General features: G+C 52.0%; 3 protein-coding genes across 3 annotated transcripts; all 3 read right to left on the reverse strand.

Annotated features, from left to right (window-relative positions):
* Positions 1-6,723: 6,723 nt before the first annotated feature.
* Positions 6,724-10,743, reverse strand: VFPPC_18572 (hypothetical protein; the record flags this gene model as incomplete). Its single annotated transcript, XM_022430161.1, has 1 exon — positions 6,724-10,743. One exon carries the CDS (start codon positions 10,741-10,743, stop codon positions 6,724-6,726), a length of 4,020 nt encoding a protein of 1,339 aa, XP_022284847.1.
* Positions 10,744-11,434: 691 nt separating this feature from the next.
* On the reverse strand, positions 11,435-13,153 carry VFPPC_12295 (reverse transcriptase; the record flags this gene model as incomplete). Its single annotated transcript, XM_018290222.1, has 3 exons — positions 11,435-11,904; positions 12,288-12,752; positions 12,919-13,153. 3 exons carry the CDS (start codon positions 13,151-13,153, stop codon positions 11,435-11,437), a joined length of 1,170 nt encoding a protein of 389 aa, XP_018135736.1.
* A 301-nt stretch (positions 13,154-13,454) lies between these two features.
* On the reverse strand, positions 13,455-18,397 carry VFPPC_12296 (reverse transcriptase; the record flags this gene model as incomplete). Its single annotated transcript, XM_022428820.1, has 3 exons — positions 13,455-15,925; positions 15,977-16,166; positions 16,319-18,397. 3 exons carry the CDS (start codon positions 18,395-18,397, stop codon positions 13,455-13,457), a joined length of 4,740 nt encoding a protein of 1,579 aa, XP_022283871.1.
* Positions 18,398-18,613: the final 216 nt, after the last annotated feature.

Raw genomic sequence — 18,613 nt, forward strand, 5'->3', positions numbered from 1 at the left:
TCGGACGTGGGTTCCGAACTGTCTGACGTCTTGGGCTTGCTCGCCCGACCGACTTTAGCCTTGCCATTCTTCTGATTCTCTGGGAACACCACTTGAGCTGGGCAACTTGCGACAAAATGACCTGTTCGCCCGCAACGATAGCACCGTCGTTGCTGCTGCGGCACTCCCGGCTTCTCAGCTGTTTTGTTTACCCCCGCCATCTTCGTGTCCCCGTCCTGGTCCTGTGATAAATGTTGGCCATGCTGATGACCTTCTGAGCGGGCCTTCTCTTCCTTTGGGGCGGAACCTCCGCGGGGCTCTAGCTTCTCCAGTTTGCCAGCGATTTCCTGAACTCGGCTTAGCCATTCCTGGTACACCGTGGGTAGGTGCGCAGTAACCAAGCACCGTTGTAGTTGCGAGCTTAAGGCGTTCTCAAGGAACACGATCTTTGCGCTGTCTGGCCAGTCGCCTCCACCTGCTTCCGCCAAGGCTTGTTCAAACCGGGGGAGGAATGTGGCCAGCGACTGATCTTCGTGCTGGCGTAAAGTCCTCAGTGAGGTCGCTGCTCGCGACTGGATATTACTGTCCTTGTAAGTGCGGTCAAGGTATCGCATAAACTCGTGGGGGTCGAAATTGCCGCCTGGCCCACCTGCTGCGTAGAACGTGGCCACGACCTGTTGTGGTTTTTCTTCTAGGCATGAATTGATAAGATACCACAGGTCTCGGTTCCCGTTATAATAGTGTGCATCGAGTTCTAGCTTGTCTCTCATCTGCCTTGCCCAAGCCGCATAACCCTTCCGGGAGCCATTGTATTTTGGCGGGTTTGGCAATGGTTTCCTCTTGTTAGAGCTCCCATTCGACTGTTGCGGGAGCTGCGCAGCATCGATGCCGAATATGCTCTCGCTCGGCGTTCGCGTCGCAAGCGGTGGTTGTAGTCCTTCCTGGGGTTGCGGCGTTGTCGTACTGTTGGCGAGATGCTGCGTTAACGCCGCCAATTGAGCTTGCAAGGGCCCCAAGCTCGCGTTGATCGCTTCATGAATACGATGGTCGATCCACTGGTGTTGGGACGTAGGACTATCACCAGGCTGTGTTTGCTGCTCCATCATAGCAGTCATGCGACAGGTCCAGCGATAGTCGATTGATTGAGCTTTAGATATGTGAGGGGCTGAGCCGCTGTTTGTTCAACATAAGGTGCCGTACAATTGTCTATCTAAAGCTAAGGAGAAAGGAAGGAGAAGAGCAAGCTCGAGGCGAGCCTCGAGCTTGCATATCTAAGTTGCTGGTGGCAACTTAGGCGAAATGAATCTAATTACACGCCGACTGTCCTCACGGCGCCGAAGCTCCGGGCCTGGCAAAGCCAGGTCCACAGCATCGGGCGTAGCCCGTGACACTCACCCACCTTTTCCCAAAGTACCTCCACAATAACCATCCAAAACCAGCTACGTTTACTACAACACACGCACATATGCTACAAGTCGCATCTAAGTACGTTTAACCTTTTTTTTTTTTGACTCTATTGACTCTACTCAAATTAATTCTAATCTAACTCTAATCGCTGCTTTCCTGTCCTTTCTCTCTAACCCTACAATGCACTAGCCTGTCATCCGTGCCATCGCCTGCAACTGCCAATCGTTCTCAATCTGCTTATACCCTATACTGCGTAAGAGACTTCTTTTCGTTCGCCTATATACCGCCCGCTACGTTTGTAATAACTACTTATCTAATTGAATCTGGCTTTCTTTGTACAGCTATTTGTATTCTATACGCTTTGAAAACTATATCTATATTTCCGCATAATGCAGTGCGTGCGTAAACAAAATTTATCTCTAAAATTTTTATCTAACCCATCTATTTTTGTACATGTTTCCCGTATACTTTCTGCACAATTGCCTCCCACAATACATGCATGTTTGTCCCGTTTGTCCCATGGAACTGCACTCGCCCTGCTAGCCACTTGAACCACTCTCGTCTGTCGCCTGGATCGATCTCAAACTTCTCCTTTACCCACTTCCTCATCCACTCCCGCCCCATCGGCAACAGCGCAACGGGGAGTACTTTGTCTTCATACATGCAACCTTCGCCTTCTCCCGCGCTCTCCTGGCTTTCCTTACACCAGTCTCCCGGCAGTTTGCACCGAAAGCAGCACGAGTTCTCGGCAAAGCGAATCTTTTGCCGTATGCTGTCGTACGACTCCCCGCTAACCGGCTCGCACAGCCTTCCTGCATGCTTATGCCTGTCTGTCGACGGTACTGGCTTGCCAGTTGGCGTTTTTTTGCAGTTCCATATGTGACATATAGCACAGATATCCTGCACCTCGTCGAGCCAACGCATTAGAGTATTCACCTTCTCTCCTTCAGACTGGTTAAACCTCCTCCATACCCCTTCACCGGCTCTCTCCTCCTCCAACTGCCTGCTCGCTTCCTCCCCATTATCATCTCCCCCTCCCTCTTCTTCCTCTTCTTCCTCTGTTGTCTCGCCGCTTGGATGACATCGACCGCACGGAATAGCCCCCATTATGTCGGCACACGTTTCGCCCACTACCCCGTCCATGAATGAAGACAGCACTTCTCGGTGACACCCGGGGCTTTTAATAAACATCTCCATCTGGTATCGGTTGACTCGCTCCACCTTGTTCGTGCCAACCTTCTCGTACGGCGTTAACCCATCGTGAACAATAAATGACCGCACCTCTTCACCATCTCGCCGTGCCCCTCGCCCTGTCTGCTGCACAAAGTCAACTACGCCGTACGGAAACCCTGCGTGTATGATCGCTATAATACCGCCGATATCGATGCCCGTCCCCAGCCCCGTGGTCGCCACAATGCAACGGTGCCTGCCTCCTGCGGCCCATGATTCTCGCGCCTCGTCCTGTGCCGCCTTGTCCATGTCGCTATGGTGTGCATCGCACCCAATCTCTTCGGCTAATGCTTCGCATTGCGCCTTTGACCGGCAGTATACAACGCATTTCTGTCCGCTCATCATTGTCGATTGCAGTTGCCGCACCAGCTCTACCACCCGTGCCTCCACGGCTCCCGGCCCCGGCTTGACCTGCTCCACTTCATATCGGCAGTTTAGCTTCGTTGTCCGCTCCCGAATAGTCTCGGCACCATCCGCCAGCAGCTCTTCCCGGAACCACCGCTCAAATGTCACCGGCAAAGTCGCGGTCAGCAGCACAATCGGCCTCTCGAAGCGCGTTAACCCCTTCAACTGCGTAAGCCTCACCCGGTATGAAGCGTCTGTAATTGCCGTGTGTGCCTCGTTGATGAATATCCGCTGTAGCAGTCCATCCTCTTTCAAGCCATCTACATATGCTAGCAAGCTTGGAACCGACCCCGTGTCCGCGCTAACGACCACCATCCGCGCTGCCCTAGGCAAGCATTCCCGTTCTGAGTTGACTGATGGCCGGAACTCGATCACATCCACCCCCATCCGCCTCGCCTTGTCCACCATGTCCGTCATCAGCGCCGCGAATGGCACCACCACCACGTTCGTGCCGCCGCCCCGCATAATGGCTGGAACCATAAACAGCAAGCTCTTGCCAGCACCCGTGGGTAGCACGCATATCGCTGACTCTTCTCCGTGAAGCGCGAGAATCTTCTCCATGCACTCCCGCTGCTTTCCTGGCCGCCATGTCGACCCTAGACCCATTAGTGTCCGCAGTCCCTCGACCATATCTCGCTCGTTTTCCTCCTTATCCGGCCGGCCTTTCTTGCTCTTCTTCCGTGCCCCGGTCGATTCCTCGCCGGCTGCCTTGCGTTTCCACCCTGCTCGGCCTTCGTCTCCTTCCATCAAGAACTGGTGCCACAGATGACTGATCCCCCTGAAGTTCTCGATCATCTCCGGCGTCAATCCGTTTGGCATGCCGACGTGTACGGCGTAGTGCAGCCGCGCCATCTTCGTGCTATGTGTGCTCTGAAGATCCCATACGATATTCCAGCTGCCTCTGACATCAAGCGCCTCGCCTGTCATCTGGTCCATCTCCAGCCCCTCCTCATCCTCGTCGTCACCGGCCATGCCGTCGATTTGTCTTATCACCAGTCCTCGAATTCTCCGCCCGAACTCAATTGCCATCACCCGGTATCGCCCAACACCGACCCTCATCTTGATTTCCGCCTGCAGCATACGCGTCATGATCGAGCTAAGTCGTTCCGTGCCCCAGCATTTCGAGTTGCCATTTCTCCACAAGAACTCCAAGCACTCTTCCCGTGGTTCCGGTAATTTGCACTTGCGCCGCAGTGTCCTCTCAGCCGGCAGGAGCCATGCAATATAAGCGACCATCATTCGACCGATACGGTCAGGCAGGAACCTTGCTACCATACGGCCGGTCCCGCGGATTGCCTTCATTTTGTCCCGGTCTGTGACAAGCATAACCTGGCCGTCGTACAGAAAGACATTACGGAGCAGTTGCCATGTGTCACAGTGCCGTAATGTTGCCGTTTCCGGTCCACGCCCCGGTTGCCCTTCCCAGATATGTGACAGGAGCATTAATGCTTCTCGGAATACACGCAGCCACCGCATCCACCTTCGCACGCTAGCCTGCTTCCACTGGTTTGTCTTCTTGTCAAATATTGACGCCTCCATAGAACGCAGAACCTTGCCCGGCCCGACCTCTAGCCAAGCGTTCTTGTCGTTCGTCGCAAATGAATGGCCCGCCCCAACTCTCGACGTGCTGTCGACGATCCGCTTCATGTCTATTCTGGGGCCGATGCGATCCCACGTACCGCCAAGCAGCTGGTTAAGCAAATTGTCCGCTTGAACCATAACTGTGCAAGCTGCCCGCTGGAAGTCACGCACGACCAGCCGCTCGCCATTGTGCATCAACGCCTCGTAGTTGTCCGTCCAGCGCACCGTTGGCGGCCCGACCGTCTTATTGCGATGTCCCTTGCCATACGCCATCCAGTTGATGATCTTGCTTATGACCGTATACGTACCTACGCACATCCACCTCGCGTGGTCCTCCTTGAATCGATCAAGAGTCTCCACTCCAATGCCGTGCTCTTCTGGCGACACATTCTCGAATCCAGCCTCAAGAAAGAAGAGACGAGCCAGCCATGCTAGCGCCGCTAACACACCGGTATATAAATATGCTTCCGTAAAGCCTAGCGGGTGCCTCCTAATGCCGGTTGCCGCGCAAAAGCACAGCATTGCGTTGCTGTACATGTCTCCGCCAACACGCACTTTAATTGAAGCGATCATGAATTGAAACACGGCCTGGTCGAGCGATCTTGTCCCCATCACAGCGGTCTCCCTGTGTCCGAATATTTGCTCCCACTCGTCGTCCCCCCAGTTTTCGCTGCCATCGCTGTCGTCGTCATCTCCGCTGAAGAAGCCGCTGTCGTTCTGTTGCTCGGCCTGTTTGTTGTCTAGCGGCTGGTCTTCGTCCTCTAGCTCGCGGGCCACGTCTCCCATTAGACTCCACTGCTCGTCTGTAAAACGCATTGCCAGTTGGCTTGCCGCTTCCTCGCGACCTAGCTGGTATGCCCGCCAGCAGAACTCTAAGTAGCGATGTCCCACAGCCTGGTACCTCGCCTGTGACTTGTCCTTCGTTGTGCGCCCGAACGGGCTTTGATGCGGCTTGCCTGGCTCAATGCCGCGAAGACACTGTAATGTCTCGTCTGGTACGCTGGAGAGCCGCCAGCTGCAGCGGTCTACCTCTCGATTAAAGCTCTCGCCCAGTCGCGTAAGAAGTTGCGTCTCTCTCGTATTCATCTCGTCCTCGGGAGCTCTCGTCTTTGCCTTGCTGGCTCTTGCTCGTATCCCCTGGGCCGCATCGTGTATCTCGAGCAGATTTCGATCCCCAAAGTGCCTCACCCACTTCATATGCTTAACCCAAGTCGAGTCAAAGTCAATGCTCTCTTGCCTGTTACCATGCTCGTTTCGCTTGGTATCCTCTTCCAGTAGCTCGGCCTGGCTCTCAGCAATAATGTTATCTATCGCGCTTTCCTCCGGCCCGGACGGCGGCAGTGGCGCTACTGTACTGTCGCCGGGGACGTTAACAATCCAATATCTCGCGCGTTTGGTCGGCGTCCATGACTGAAGATTTACAGCACTGTATTTTGGTCCCCCACGGTTGTGTTGTGACTCTTTCCAGTGATGCAATGCGTTCTTCTCCGATCTCGTAAGATACCGACATGAGTTACAGCTAAACCCATGTTCTATTTTAATAATCGGCACTGGTTCGCTCCAGTCGGCTGGCAGTTCAATTGTATTTGGATCGTGAAGCGAGTCTGCGTTGGCGTAATCCGCAATGTCTTTAAGCTGTTCTCCCTTTACCCGATGCATATGGCTAAAGTGGGACTTGACACCAGCTCCGGGTTTTTATTAGTACGTATGGACCCTGACTGTCGATCTGCTATCCATGTAGAAGATGCTGCATGTCCTTCAATATCCATTCATCTGGCTTGATCGTACTGTAAACCCCCGTGGGTCTTGAGTGAGAAGCTGCTCTCGCATGGGATGAAGCTGCTTGTTCTTCAATGCTCACAAGACTACACACAATCTAGGTAAATACTTAGCACTCTAAGTAGGTATAACCACCGGTGGATTTCCAAATATCTCTTCCCGTCCTACTAGTTATACGTTGCGTACTAAATTTTAAGGCAGGTTTGTTACAGTACCACCTTTGCCCCTTCATCGAAGTAGCTTACCAACCAGCCACAAACATTATTACAACAGCTTGCTTGCTCAGAATACCGGAGAATGGCACATTGAGTATGATCAACTATTATTAAGTAAAAGTTAGAACTAATTAGGTTGTAGATCTTTGCCTACTAGATCCCACACATCCCTTGTGAGGAACCCCATAACTCGCATCATCTGCGATGAATGAACGCTTTCTACAGCAATCCCTCGTGCTAGGTAGTTTGCTACTCTCTCCCCATTTAAAGAGCCCATGAAATAGTGCCAGTTGCTATGGTAATCAACCACAGTGTCTCGAAACTCGGTCCTGCCGCAACAATAAAGCCCAAGGACAATTTCGCTGACGTAGTGCTGTTTGTACTGGCACTGATACCGGCGGGGGTTTGCCACGACCCACTCCCCGTCGTCGTCTCTCACCCAGCTGTGACAGAACGAGGTTGGAATGCCGCAGTTCTGGCAATCCACATGCGGAAGTATTTTTGCCTGGTATAACGCTGCCCCAAGCTCCTTGTTAAAGAGCCCTGCTGGCTTCCGCTTGCAGTCGCGCAGATTATGCATGGCAAAGCGACGCGGGAGACCCCGCCCTACGCAGAAACTGCATATGTCACGCCACCATTCAAGAGAATCTTGCCAGTGCCCCAGCTCATTTATGTCTCCATAGGGGACATGTTTGAGGATATCATTCGCCAGCGGCCCGTAGCCAGCCGGACGTCGAGGGAAGCCATAGAAAGGTGGCGAGCCCCGTTGGCTGTTCCGCCAGCAGTAGAACCCAACCACGAGCGTCTCGTAAGCAAACACCATTCCCGGAAACCAGTCCTCCTCTAGTGGGATTCGTCGCTCGAACCAAAATCGAGCTTCAGAATCAATCAGCAGGTCCTTTCCATCATGTTCGCGCGCCACTCTGACTAGAACTCCAGACAAAAGCTGGTTCTGGCATGCGCATAGCGCGGCAATGACCTTGAACATCCGAGACTTCCTTTGGCAATGGCCACCGCTGCCATCCGCGGCCTTGTACTCTTCCAGAGCACGTCGGCGCGTCTCTTCGTCTCTAGCATCAGAAATTGCATCCCCTAATCTTATCTCCTGGCAGGGCTCAACGCCTTCCCATATTCCTCTACAGATGCCTTCGCATATGACGCAAGAGCCCGGCTCGAAGCGCGTAAGTCGCGGGATAGCAAGTTCTTCGAGCCAAGATACTATTTGCCGTGCCCGACGAGCATGCCGATTCTTGCACATATTTAAGTCGTGGTCGGGCTCAATCTTGCCTGTGTCGGCAAAACACAACGGGCAACCGAGCAACTCCCACCACTCAACCGTTTTGAGCAAAGTATTCAGTCGCTGCTGTAGCATATAATCTTCGGCTCGCTCGTCACGGTACCCCTTCACAAATGAGATGATCTTGTCTTCCTCGTCCTTTGTCTCTGTGGAAACCTGACCAAGCTGCCCAAATACGGTCTGATATTGTTGAATGGCCTGTTGGACGGTAAGCGGCGGCGCCGGCAGGGTGGTATGGTGCTGGTGTGAGTGCGAACCGCCGACCGTAGGAGTACAAGGCAGGTTTGAGTCTGACCTTGCTGGTAATCGTGATTGCACACCGTTGTCACTACCTTCGATGTGGCTTCGGTGAATTGCATTTGGCGAGTTGTCGTCTTTAAATTGCAGCAAGCGCTCACATTCCTTGGCATCGGCAGATCGAGCGTGATCCGGTGTGAGCCTGCTGGGAACCCCGAGAAACTCGTGCCACTTCATAGAGGCCCATTGATAAAGATCCAGCAGCTGCGGCTGTAACGTCGTCGGAAAAGCTCCATCTACACCGTACGTCCTCCCGCTCTCGGCGGGCCGATGCCCGCTTTGCCACGGGAAAACCACATTTCGATTAGCGTTCGGGCCTTTGTCATCGAATCTGTTGAACGGCTCGTGTATGTCTTGGACATGTTTCTTTGTGATGCCTATGCTTAGTTGCCGCATGACTTGTGAGTTGACGGCATGGCCCCATAACTTATGGGTTGACCGTTTAAGCACCTCGTTAAATCGGGTCGATTGCCATGGTTTGCTACCTAACGCCGTCTCTGCTCGGAACAGCAGCTGTGACGTGCCTCCCGCTTTACCTTTTCCCAAATGCCGCTCCCGATAGAGTAGATCCACGAACCGTCGGATGTAGACCAGATATTTATAGACAACCCTGGTCAGCGACGCTGATAAGAAGCGAACCACCACAAACTCTCGGTTGGTGGACCGCTTTGCCTTGTGATGGCGAACCAGATGGATAATAAATGACTTGTACACGAACACTCCCCTCTGGCCAAACTCGCCGTTCTCACACCATAGCTGTAGCAGCTCAGTCCACCTCGCTCGTTGCGCATTGCCCTGTATTGCCAAGCCGAGATATGTTCGAAACTGCTCCTCCAGCTTCAGGTATTGGTCGACTAGCTTCCACTTCCACCTTCCATTCGCGATCAAGTCATCGCGTCCTCTGGATGATGCACGCTCAATCAGCTCAAGATACGCCCCTTCCAGTTTATTTGCGGGATCCGTCACAAAGGAATATCCTGCTGTCGAGTTTGTCATGTCATCCCTGATACCGGCAAGATCCACGTAGGGCTCAAAGCTAAACATCAACTCGTGGCAAACATCGCAGGCCTGTGTTGTAAAGTATTCCTGCAAGAGTCTGAAGTCCCCCATTGTCAGTGTCTTAGAGCCATTCCAGTGCACTGTCTGACCGTCGTCACTCCAGTATAGCAAGAACGGTGGCGTGTCTGACTTCGCTGCCACACGCCCATAGTTTCGAAGGGTGAAAAATTCATCAAACGGTGACTGCGGTCCTTGCACAGTCAACTGCTTGCGGATCTTTTGTAAGCGTTCCAGTTGTTCGGTGTAGGGCCGTTTTTCGATCTTAAGTATGCGATAGGGCCGAAGTGGGAGCGCCTTCTCTATGCAGAATAGACGCAGGTGATAAATGAGGGCAGAAAGATGGGGAGTGAAGGCTCGAGCCGGCAGGAAGCTCTGTCGGCCCTTTGAGAACCCTAGAATGCCGCTGAAGAATACCATCACCATCGAACTTGGCTTTCCATCTACTGGGACGTCCTCTGACAGTGCCAAGCTCAATCCAAAGAGCTGCTCTAGTACTTCCTCCGTCTCACAACTTCCTGGCTTTTGCAGCATTGGAAGTAATACGGCGATGCCTGTTCCGTCCGACTGTGATGATGCTTCGCCGCGGATACTCCCATCGGTGTAGGCTTCCATTTCGCTGTCATCATCGTCGCTTTCTCCGCTGTCGCTGGACGTCCCGCTGCCTCCGCCGCTTTCAGACTCCGATATCACGTCGAATTCGACTGTAGAGTCATGTTCGGCTGCTTTGGTGATGTGATTTGTTGTTTTCCAGCATTTGTTCTGCCATATCGCGTCCAGGAAATGCAATATGGGGTTTCCAAGCGATAACCCAATCATTCTCGTTCGCGTGCCTTCGTCCAGGCGATACACACGAAAAATGAAGGAAATAAGTTTTCGATAAAGCAGACGATATTTCAGCGTGCTTGTCGGCTGGCGTACCAGAGTAAATGGCTCTTGTGAGGGTGAGGTAAGTCGGACGCTTCTGAGCCAGCACAGAAGATTACGGTTGGTGCTTCGCACAGTCTCTTCGCAACGATCCATCATCGGATTCACTAGCTTCAAGATTGCCGCTATCTTCAATTCGTCCTCTGCGCTGCTTACCAAATCTTCCTGCAGCTCGCACACTCCGCGCCGTGCCAAGAGCAACGGCGGCGGCGATGATGGGGTTTGTCCAGATGCTCGGCGTGGAATTGTGATTAAGGCTGAGAGCATCTGCCGATCCTTGTTGTTAAACATCTCCTCCCAGCCTGTCCTCGCGACCCATGGACTCTCTTCACCAAATGATAACCTCGAATTAGGATTGGCCGGCGAATCAACCCGTCCAATTATATGGTCGTCGTCGTCGTCGTCGCCCGACCGACGGAAACGGTTTAGCTCGCGTTGCTTCACGCTGGAAACATGGTCCAGCCTCCTCTTCATATCTTGGGTCGGTCGTGTCGTCGATCCATTATGCTCGACGATCCAGTACCGTTGATTCCTCGATGGGTTCCAAATCTGAAGGTAGACTTGCTCCATGCGATTGGATTTGCGACTGGCAGTGTGGTAAATAATATAAACAATACGTATATTGGCAATATGGACCCCCTCGCAATATTATTGTATTGTCAAGCGGCGCATATTGTATTACGCAATATGCCATTGGTCCATATTGTATTGTATTGCCAAGAATCCAACATATTGGCAATATGACAGTATATCCCGTATATTGCACGTGACCATTAAGGATATAATTTAACTGTCGTAACTAACTACAACATAGTGCTTTGAAACTCTAATATCCCAAACCATGACTTCAAACACTCTAATGCTTCAACTACATCACTCCCCATGCGATTTCGACGATCTGTAATGGTTATCTTTGCCCCAGAGCAGAGCCTTTCAGGCTCGGCAGCCATTGCAGGAATTGACAGTATGTCGAATTGAATTGAATTGAATTGAATTTGGTATCGCCTGTTGGCGCCCTGGTGTAGGCATTAGGCGTGCTAACTAGTCTTCAACGGTGATTACATAATTCCGCCTGCCCTGTAAGCCCCGCAGGACGCGATCAATGGGAGTCGCGTCCATGCTCTCACGGTAAACCCCTGAGCGCTTCTTCATGCATATTCCTCCAACTGCAGCAGGTGTTCGCCCAACGGCTGTATTTCTGTTAGTATCGATACCCGTCAGCGGGATCTCGATCCTGCTGAGGTTTCCCATCCGGGGGTGTTTAGTAGCGCTTGTTGATCTTCGTGTAATAGAAGTCAGCAATGCGCAGGTAAACCTTGTAGGATCTACCGAGGAAACGTCCTATCGCCGCTTCGGGATCGGGGGTCAGCCGAGCCCGGAGATGGCGAGGAACTTTCCTGCAGTAGAAGAGATGGGTAGGCGACTTTTGGCGCCCGCAGGGGCACTCCAGGGTCGCCTGACCTGGGTGAAATCTTTCGTGGTAGTCCGCAAAGTCACCGTGGTGTGATCGGGCAGCAAGTAGATATCCCAGCAGACGGCGCGGGAGAGTGAGCTCAGGAAGCTTTTGTAGCTCGGCGGCCAGGCCGAGCGACGTGTAACCTGTTCTCTCTACTCCTTGCCACCACTGCCGGTAGTCTACGGCTATCTGACCCTTAATCTGTCTCCTGCGGTAGGAGACTGAGGGAAGGTGTTCTAGGACTGGGAGACTAGCCCCTTGCTTGGCGAGAAGATCTGCCAGTTCGTTTCAGTTGAAATTGTGATTCTTTAAGTGTACTTCTTCTATAATTTTTTGGTATCTAGAGAGATCAGATAGACCTCTTTATAGGTACAAGCAAGCTGCCTGCAGCTTGCTTTTGTTGCGTTATAACACTACTGATACATTGTGATGTTTGATCCCTTGATTATTGCTTTTGGTAGCTTCAGCCTCTGTTTGGTAGCTGCAAGTGCTGTATCAGAGCTGCTGACGTCACCTGCCGTTCAGGAACAACTGTTTCCAAAGATGTTGCTATGTCCTGGGCACCATTTGACAGATACCTGGTATGGATGCTTGTCTCCTACCTTCTGAAAGGTTCTAAAGTAGGCCTGTGAAGAGTTTGGTGCTGTCGTGCCTATACAGTCAATAACGGAGGTGTTATCCATACAGACTGTAATTGGTTCGTTAGCAAAATTAGCGAGTACAGCGCATCGGAGGCCTTGCACAGCGCCGTGGATTTCTGCGTCAAAGACTTCTCTGCGGCCAAGTTGGCCAGAGCCCCAGTCGACGAGGCGTCCGTTGTGGAATACTGCGAATCCATATCCTGCGGTATCTGTTTCTATCTTGGAGCCATCGCTAAAGACGATATATCCTGGGGGTTTATCCTTAAGCCAGCGCTGGAATTCTACAACGGCGATTTCTTTGGGTGGTCTAATTCTCGCAGCTTCAGTCGGGATGCTATCCTTAAAGCGGCGTGGGATGAGCCTTGGTCGTTCAACTTCATTTGCACATGCCGCTGTTCGGAGGAGTCGGCAATGCCTCTGCAGAGCAGTGAAGTAATTAGTGCAAAATACCGTATACGATATTTTTTCGACCTCACACTGCACTGTATTGTTTAGGAATTTGCTGCACTGCACGGTATACGGTATTGCACTGTATTTGAGCAATATCGTATTGCAATATCGTATTGCACGGCGTGCAAAGAGCCGCATGGCCCAGGCATGAAGCTAACCAAATTGAGTAAGGTTGAGGTTCTACAATGTCTCACCAACCGTAAATTATGAAGCTATTCGCGGCCAACATGTAATAGTTTGCTTTTTCCGAGAGACGAGAGCGCTTCGATGTACGCTTCTTCTTCTTGAATTGAGAGGGCGACAACGGCGAAGTATACGTTTCTCCCATGTCAGAATCTCCGTTGTCGCTGGCAGCTGATGAATCAGCCACTAGGGATGTTGGGGATGATATAGCCGTAAAGGAAGCGGCAACACCTGAGTGTTGAGAAGTCATTATGTATTAGATCAAAAATTGTCGACGGAAGTGAAATTTCAGGGGTTGACACGCTTTATTGCAGAGAAATCCTTCAATTGGGATCTTCATTCATTACGCCTGATGCGTACAGTAAGGGCCTCGTATTACTCGTGTTGCACTGTATTTGCACTGGATGAATATCATATTATACGATATTCGAACGACCTCGCACTGCACTGCACGGTTTTCTATTTTTCTTGCACTGCACGGTATAAAAATACAGTGCAGGCAATACGATATTGAATACGATATCGTCTTATTTACGGCCACACTATTTACATCACTGCTGCAGAGTTCGGCTATGTATTGCTGGGTGGTTGCTCTGGTCAACTTCATGCTGTGCTTGTCTTAGCCTTCTGGATACTGGGTGTGCTGCGTCTAGCATGGCGTAGCGAAGCGCCGTGCGCGCTTGATGCTGCTTTAGTATGATTTCTGCTGGCGGAATTGCTGCCTCTTTCCAAAGAATAACTCGTGGGGTGGTCTTCCAAACAGGTAGGACTGCGTGGCAGGCCTTATTCAGGATTAATTGGATTTTCGAGAGTTGAGTTTTGGTGATCGTCCTTGCTTTCCTGTGGGTTGACTCAGCAGGGAAGCCAGGGAACCATGTGTCCAGCCCATAAAAGAGTGTGGGTAGGGCAACTGCATACACTGCTCTCCTGGCCGCTACTGCTGACGTTCCGCGTGCTGTATTGTTAACGAACCGTAGCTGTGAGACAACCTTACTTGCCTTAAGCGACCATTTATCGATGTGCGTGCTGAAAGTGAGCCTGCGGTCGAGCCAGACTCCCAGCCAACGTATCGCCTTCTGTGCCTTAACCTCCTGGCCTTGGTGACAGACGGTTGGGGAGCTTCCGTTCCTTTTTCTGGAGAAGTGCATGACCTCTGTCTTGTCTGGGTCGAAGGAAAAAGCCTCCTGCTGTCCCCATGCTTCCATCGCAGCGATCGCCGCGTTTGCTTTAGCAGTGGTCTCCTCCAGACTGTCTCCTGTGAAGAGCATTGCTGTATCGTCTGCGTAGCCATACCTCTCCGTTGCCCCTGGTAGAGAGTAGATAGGCGTTGTGGCCAGAAGATAGAGTATCGGTGATATGGGCGAGCCTTGGGGGAGGCCGCAGGGTAATTCTGCGGGTTCTGTTTTAGCATCTTGGAATCTGACGAGCGCTTTGCGATGGGAAACGAAGTGGTAGATCCACCAAACCAGGAAATCCGGCCATCCTTGTTGTCGGAGTCGTAGAACTAGTCTGTTGGGTAGAATGGCATCAAAAGCTCCTTTAACGTCCATGGTGACGAGAGTAGCAACCTTGCCATTACCTAGGGCACGCTCGACATCATAGACAAGTGCGGTGACAATGTCTGTGGCGCTTCTTTTGGGGAGTGCTCCAGCCTGGTTCGGATGGAGAACCTTGTATTTGACAGCTAGGTAGGCGAGGCGCCGACCGATTACTCGTTCCAGGCCTTTAGACAGGCAGGAAAGGAGGGAGATGGGGCGCCAGGCAGAGATATCGCTGAGATCTCTCTTATTGAGTTTCGGGATCATCGCTACCTCTGCTGTTTTGAAGGGAGTTGGGTGGTATCCCAGGGCGAGGCATGCGTTGTAGAGGAGTGTGGTTACCTGTGAGATGCTCGGCCAGATTGCTTGGAGCATTTTCGTTGTAATACCATCCATTCCAGGAGTGGTGTTTCCCGTTTTGAGTAGCGCATCCTGGGCTTCGCTGACTGGGATATGTGCCGAGAAAGGGATTTGTTGGGTTGGCGACACGGTAGGTGTCCATGGATCTGGGATATCATCTGATGCGTCCCGTCTTTCGAGCTTCTCCTTGCGTAGGATATTGGCGCGTTCTAGGTTCGTCGTGTAAACTTCGCTTCCATGTTGTATTGGGGGCGGCTGTAGCTGCTGTCTTGGCTTTATCCAGCGGGTGATCTGAAAGACATCCGCTGGGTTGGTGATATCCGCAACCACGGTGCGCCAGAAGTTTCGCTTCGCAAGGCGGATGGTGCGCTTAAGGTAGATCCTAGCGCGTTGAACATCCTCTCCATGTCGGCTTTCTGCTGTATATCGGGCAGCACGAAGACTTTCATGGGCTTCTTTGCACTCTTTACTCCACCACGGGCTCTGTCGAGCTCTTTTCCCTCTACTTATCCGGCCGCAAGCCTTTGCAGCGTCTTGCAGGACTTGTAGAAGTTGTCCGGCAGCATCATCGATATCATGCCGAGATCGGATACATCTTGGTAGCGACGACGCCGCGCTAGCTACGTGTTTGGCGAAAGCCTTGATTTCTTCTGGTAGGCTGACATGGACTTTTCCTGGGGTCCTGAGGCTGCTTTCATTGTCTGGGATCTCTGTTCCAACAGTGTAATGCAGCGATCCGGTGGTGAGATGTTCTTCTATGGTTGCAGTAGCAGTTGCGATGTTGGAGAATACCAGGTCAATTGTGCTGGATCTTTTGTTTAGCCTTGGCATTGTGGTTGACGTTTCTGGGTCGTTCAGAAGGGTTAGGTCATGTTCTTGAGTCCAATTGGAGATTCTTGTACCATCCTGCGATGCCCTCCGATCTGCCTGCCATGACGGATGGAAGGCGTTCATGTCCCCTGCGACCACGCATCGGTTTGGAGGGGTCCATGACTCAATGAGATCCAGCGAAGTCTCTTCCTCCGGCCTGTTGTAAATGTTGAGGATCGTGGTTCCGTTCACTTGGATCCAGAGAAGGTCTCGGTGACGTGCAGGGAGAAGTTGTTCGGCTTGGATATTCAGGTCTATCCGTACGTAGGTCAGTACTCGTGGCCGTGTTAAATTATTTGTCCAACTGTCGACAGGGCTGAAGCAGAGGAAGCCAGGATGGTGCTGTGTTCTGCAGAGGCCTTTCTGTGCGTTGTAAGATGTGTTTGGTTCCTGTATGAGTACTATATTGTAGCCCTCCTGAAATGCAAGTTGGAGGGCCGCGCAGTGAGCTCCCTCGCCTTTGTCCACATTTGCTTGGAATATTTTCAGCGTAGTCTGTTGGGGTTTTCTATTTCGTGCGATTCTCATTTACGTCCGCGTGTGGTGATACGTCGTATTTTGCTTGGTGACTGGTCTCGCCTTCTGGCAGCTAGTGGAGGGCTGCTAGGGGGCGAGTGAGTGGCTGAAGTCCGCCTAGGTGTACGTACTTCAATGATTTCTCGGGAGGTTGTTTCGCTGGGTGGTTCTCGGGCGGTGGCTTCACTAGGTGGTTCGATGTCGTCTGTTCGGGGTTGAGGTCGAAACTGTTTCTTGATAGCGAAGTACGGGTTCTTGGGTGTGCTGGTATTAGTCGCAGGAATCTGCTTGGTAGCTTTGAGTCTGCCTTTCCCGGTGATAAAGAGGTGTTGTTTGGGAGTGGCGTGTTGGCTCTGTGTTGTGTTGGTGCCTGTTGGGTAAGACTGTGCTGGTGGAGGTAGCGTTTCTTCTATCTCTTCTTGCTCTTCATTCTCTTCTTCCTCAGTTTCCTCTACATCCTCAACTTCCTCGACTTCATCTTCCTCCTCTGCTTCTTTGTCTTCTTTTGCCTGTTCTTCGTCATCCTGTACGTCTTCTGTCTCTCTACTTGCCTCCGCTTCTCTTTCTTCGTGATCTACGATAGTCACTGGGTTTATTTCTGCCTGGGTTGGTACTTGGGTGGTCTGAGTCGGTTCCGTACCGCCCATTTCAGCATCCTGTAGAGAACAGGTGTTTTCTCCGCCCTCTTGCTCAGCTAAGGGGAGTTGGTTACTGTTAGGCTGCTTTGTGTTGTTCTTTCGCTTAAAGTCTTCTTGTCCTAGTTGCCTAGCGTAGATTAGCTGGGTCTTTGAGAGTTTCTGGAAGCTACCGCGAAGGTTTTGGGGGCGGGCGAAGCAGTTTTCGTAGTTGGCTTTGTGTGCGCCGAAGCAGTTAGCGCACTTTGGCGTATTATCACAGCTGTCAGCGCTGTGCACGTCGTCCTTGATGCCACAGCGTACACAGACTTTTGTGGCTATGCAGCGGGTTGGCGGGTGAAAGTTCCAACAGTGAGTACATTGGGAGAGTTTCTTTGGTTTAGTAAGTTTGAAGGAGTAGCTGCCTTGACCAAGGAGGCGGAAGTTGCTGTTCAGCGGCTTCAGGAAGGAGATTACAAGTGTAGCTTTGGTCGGATCCTCACTATTCGGCTTTTGCGAGACATGCCAGCGTTCTGGTCTTTGCCCTGTTTGAGCTTCGATCTCTTCTTCGACAGTTACCTGGAAGTCCAGGAGGGTGCCATCCCATGAGTGGAGAGTCTTGGGGAAGTTCTTAATTAGGTAGGTGTGCCATGGGATTTGTTTCTCTGCGATATCTAGGTCGATACATGGGCCCCATTCATTCTGTTTCTCAAGGATGAGCTGCTGGATTTTCTCGTTTCGGGCCACAATCGCCCATCCTGTGTTTGTGGGCTTGATGTCTTGGATGTCCTGGGATGCAATAGCAAGCTTATCCTTCAGTGCGAGGCGGATCTGTAGGCCCTTCTCGAAGAAGGAGGAGCCACTCTTCAGGCGGAGAAGGACCCTGCGGTCGGTACGATCCGCGATAGTGATGTTTTGGCGGCGGTGGGGGTGCACGTGCACATCCCCTGGTGCCTGGCGTGAGGCATTTTTCGCGGCGTTGGCGAAGCTCACCGACTTGTCCGCTCTGGTGTTTTCTCTGGCGGCCGGCGCTGGCGGCGTAGCTTTGTTTGTCCCTGTGAGTGTGTTTGGAGCCGGAGTATTCCTAACTTCTGGTATGAGCGGTTCTTCTGTGCGTATAAACTGGTTCCAGTGTCGGAGAAGGGTGTTCTGGAACTCATTGGCAATGTGTAGCCCGTAACCCGAGGTGAATTTTCGCGTGCAGGCTGTGATTGCTTCTGCGTAGGTTCTGAGGACCTTGGCGCGTATGTCGAGTCTCTCCTTCTGCGTCTTGATGATTTCTTCGGCCTTAGCTTCCAGATCAAAAGCTGGGGTAGGCGTTTCTGTGGCATCATCCTCTTCTGAAAGGGGTGCAAACCTGTTGTTTGTGCCGTCTTGGGTGCCTTTGTCCAGTCGTCTATTGCGGCGATGTCCTCTGTCCTTGTCGTAAACTGGACCGCGGATTGGACTGCTGCTGGGATGAAATGGGTGCAGGGTTACCGGAGGACCTCTTTTCAGGAGCTGTTCGCGAGCTCTGAAGTTGAAGCTATCCGGGTACTCTTGGTCAAGCTGAGCCCCGGCGCTACGCTCCGGCGTGGCTGGTTGGGAAAGAACCATGGCCACGACAGCGCGGCAGCGCTCGGGATGTTTCTGCAAGTTTATTTAATGCGCAAGTGTTTATTTCTCTACGTCACTGTCTATCTACGAGGTAGGTGCCTCTGTAGATGTAGGAGGAGAGTTTTTAATTGACAGTATGTCCACGGCCATTTTGCTCAAGTTAGGGTAGGTCTTTTGCTGCGTCTCCTCTAGCCACCATGTAAGGGCACTGGTAAA

This window comes from Pochonia chlamydosporia (genome assembly GCF_001653235.2).
Source record: "Pochonia chlamydosporia 170 chromosome Unknown PCv3seq00026, whole genome shotgun sequence".
Lineage (NCBI taxonomy): Eukaryota > Fungi > Ascomycota > Sordariomycetes > Hypocreales > Clavicipitaceae > Pochonia > Pochonia chlamydosporia.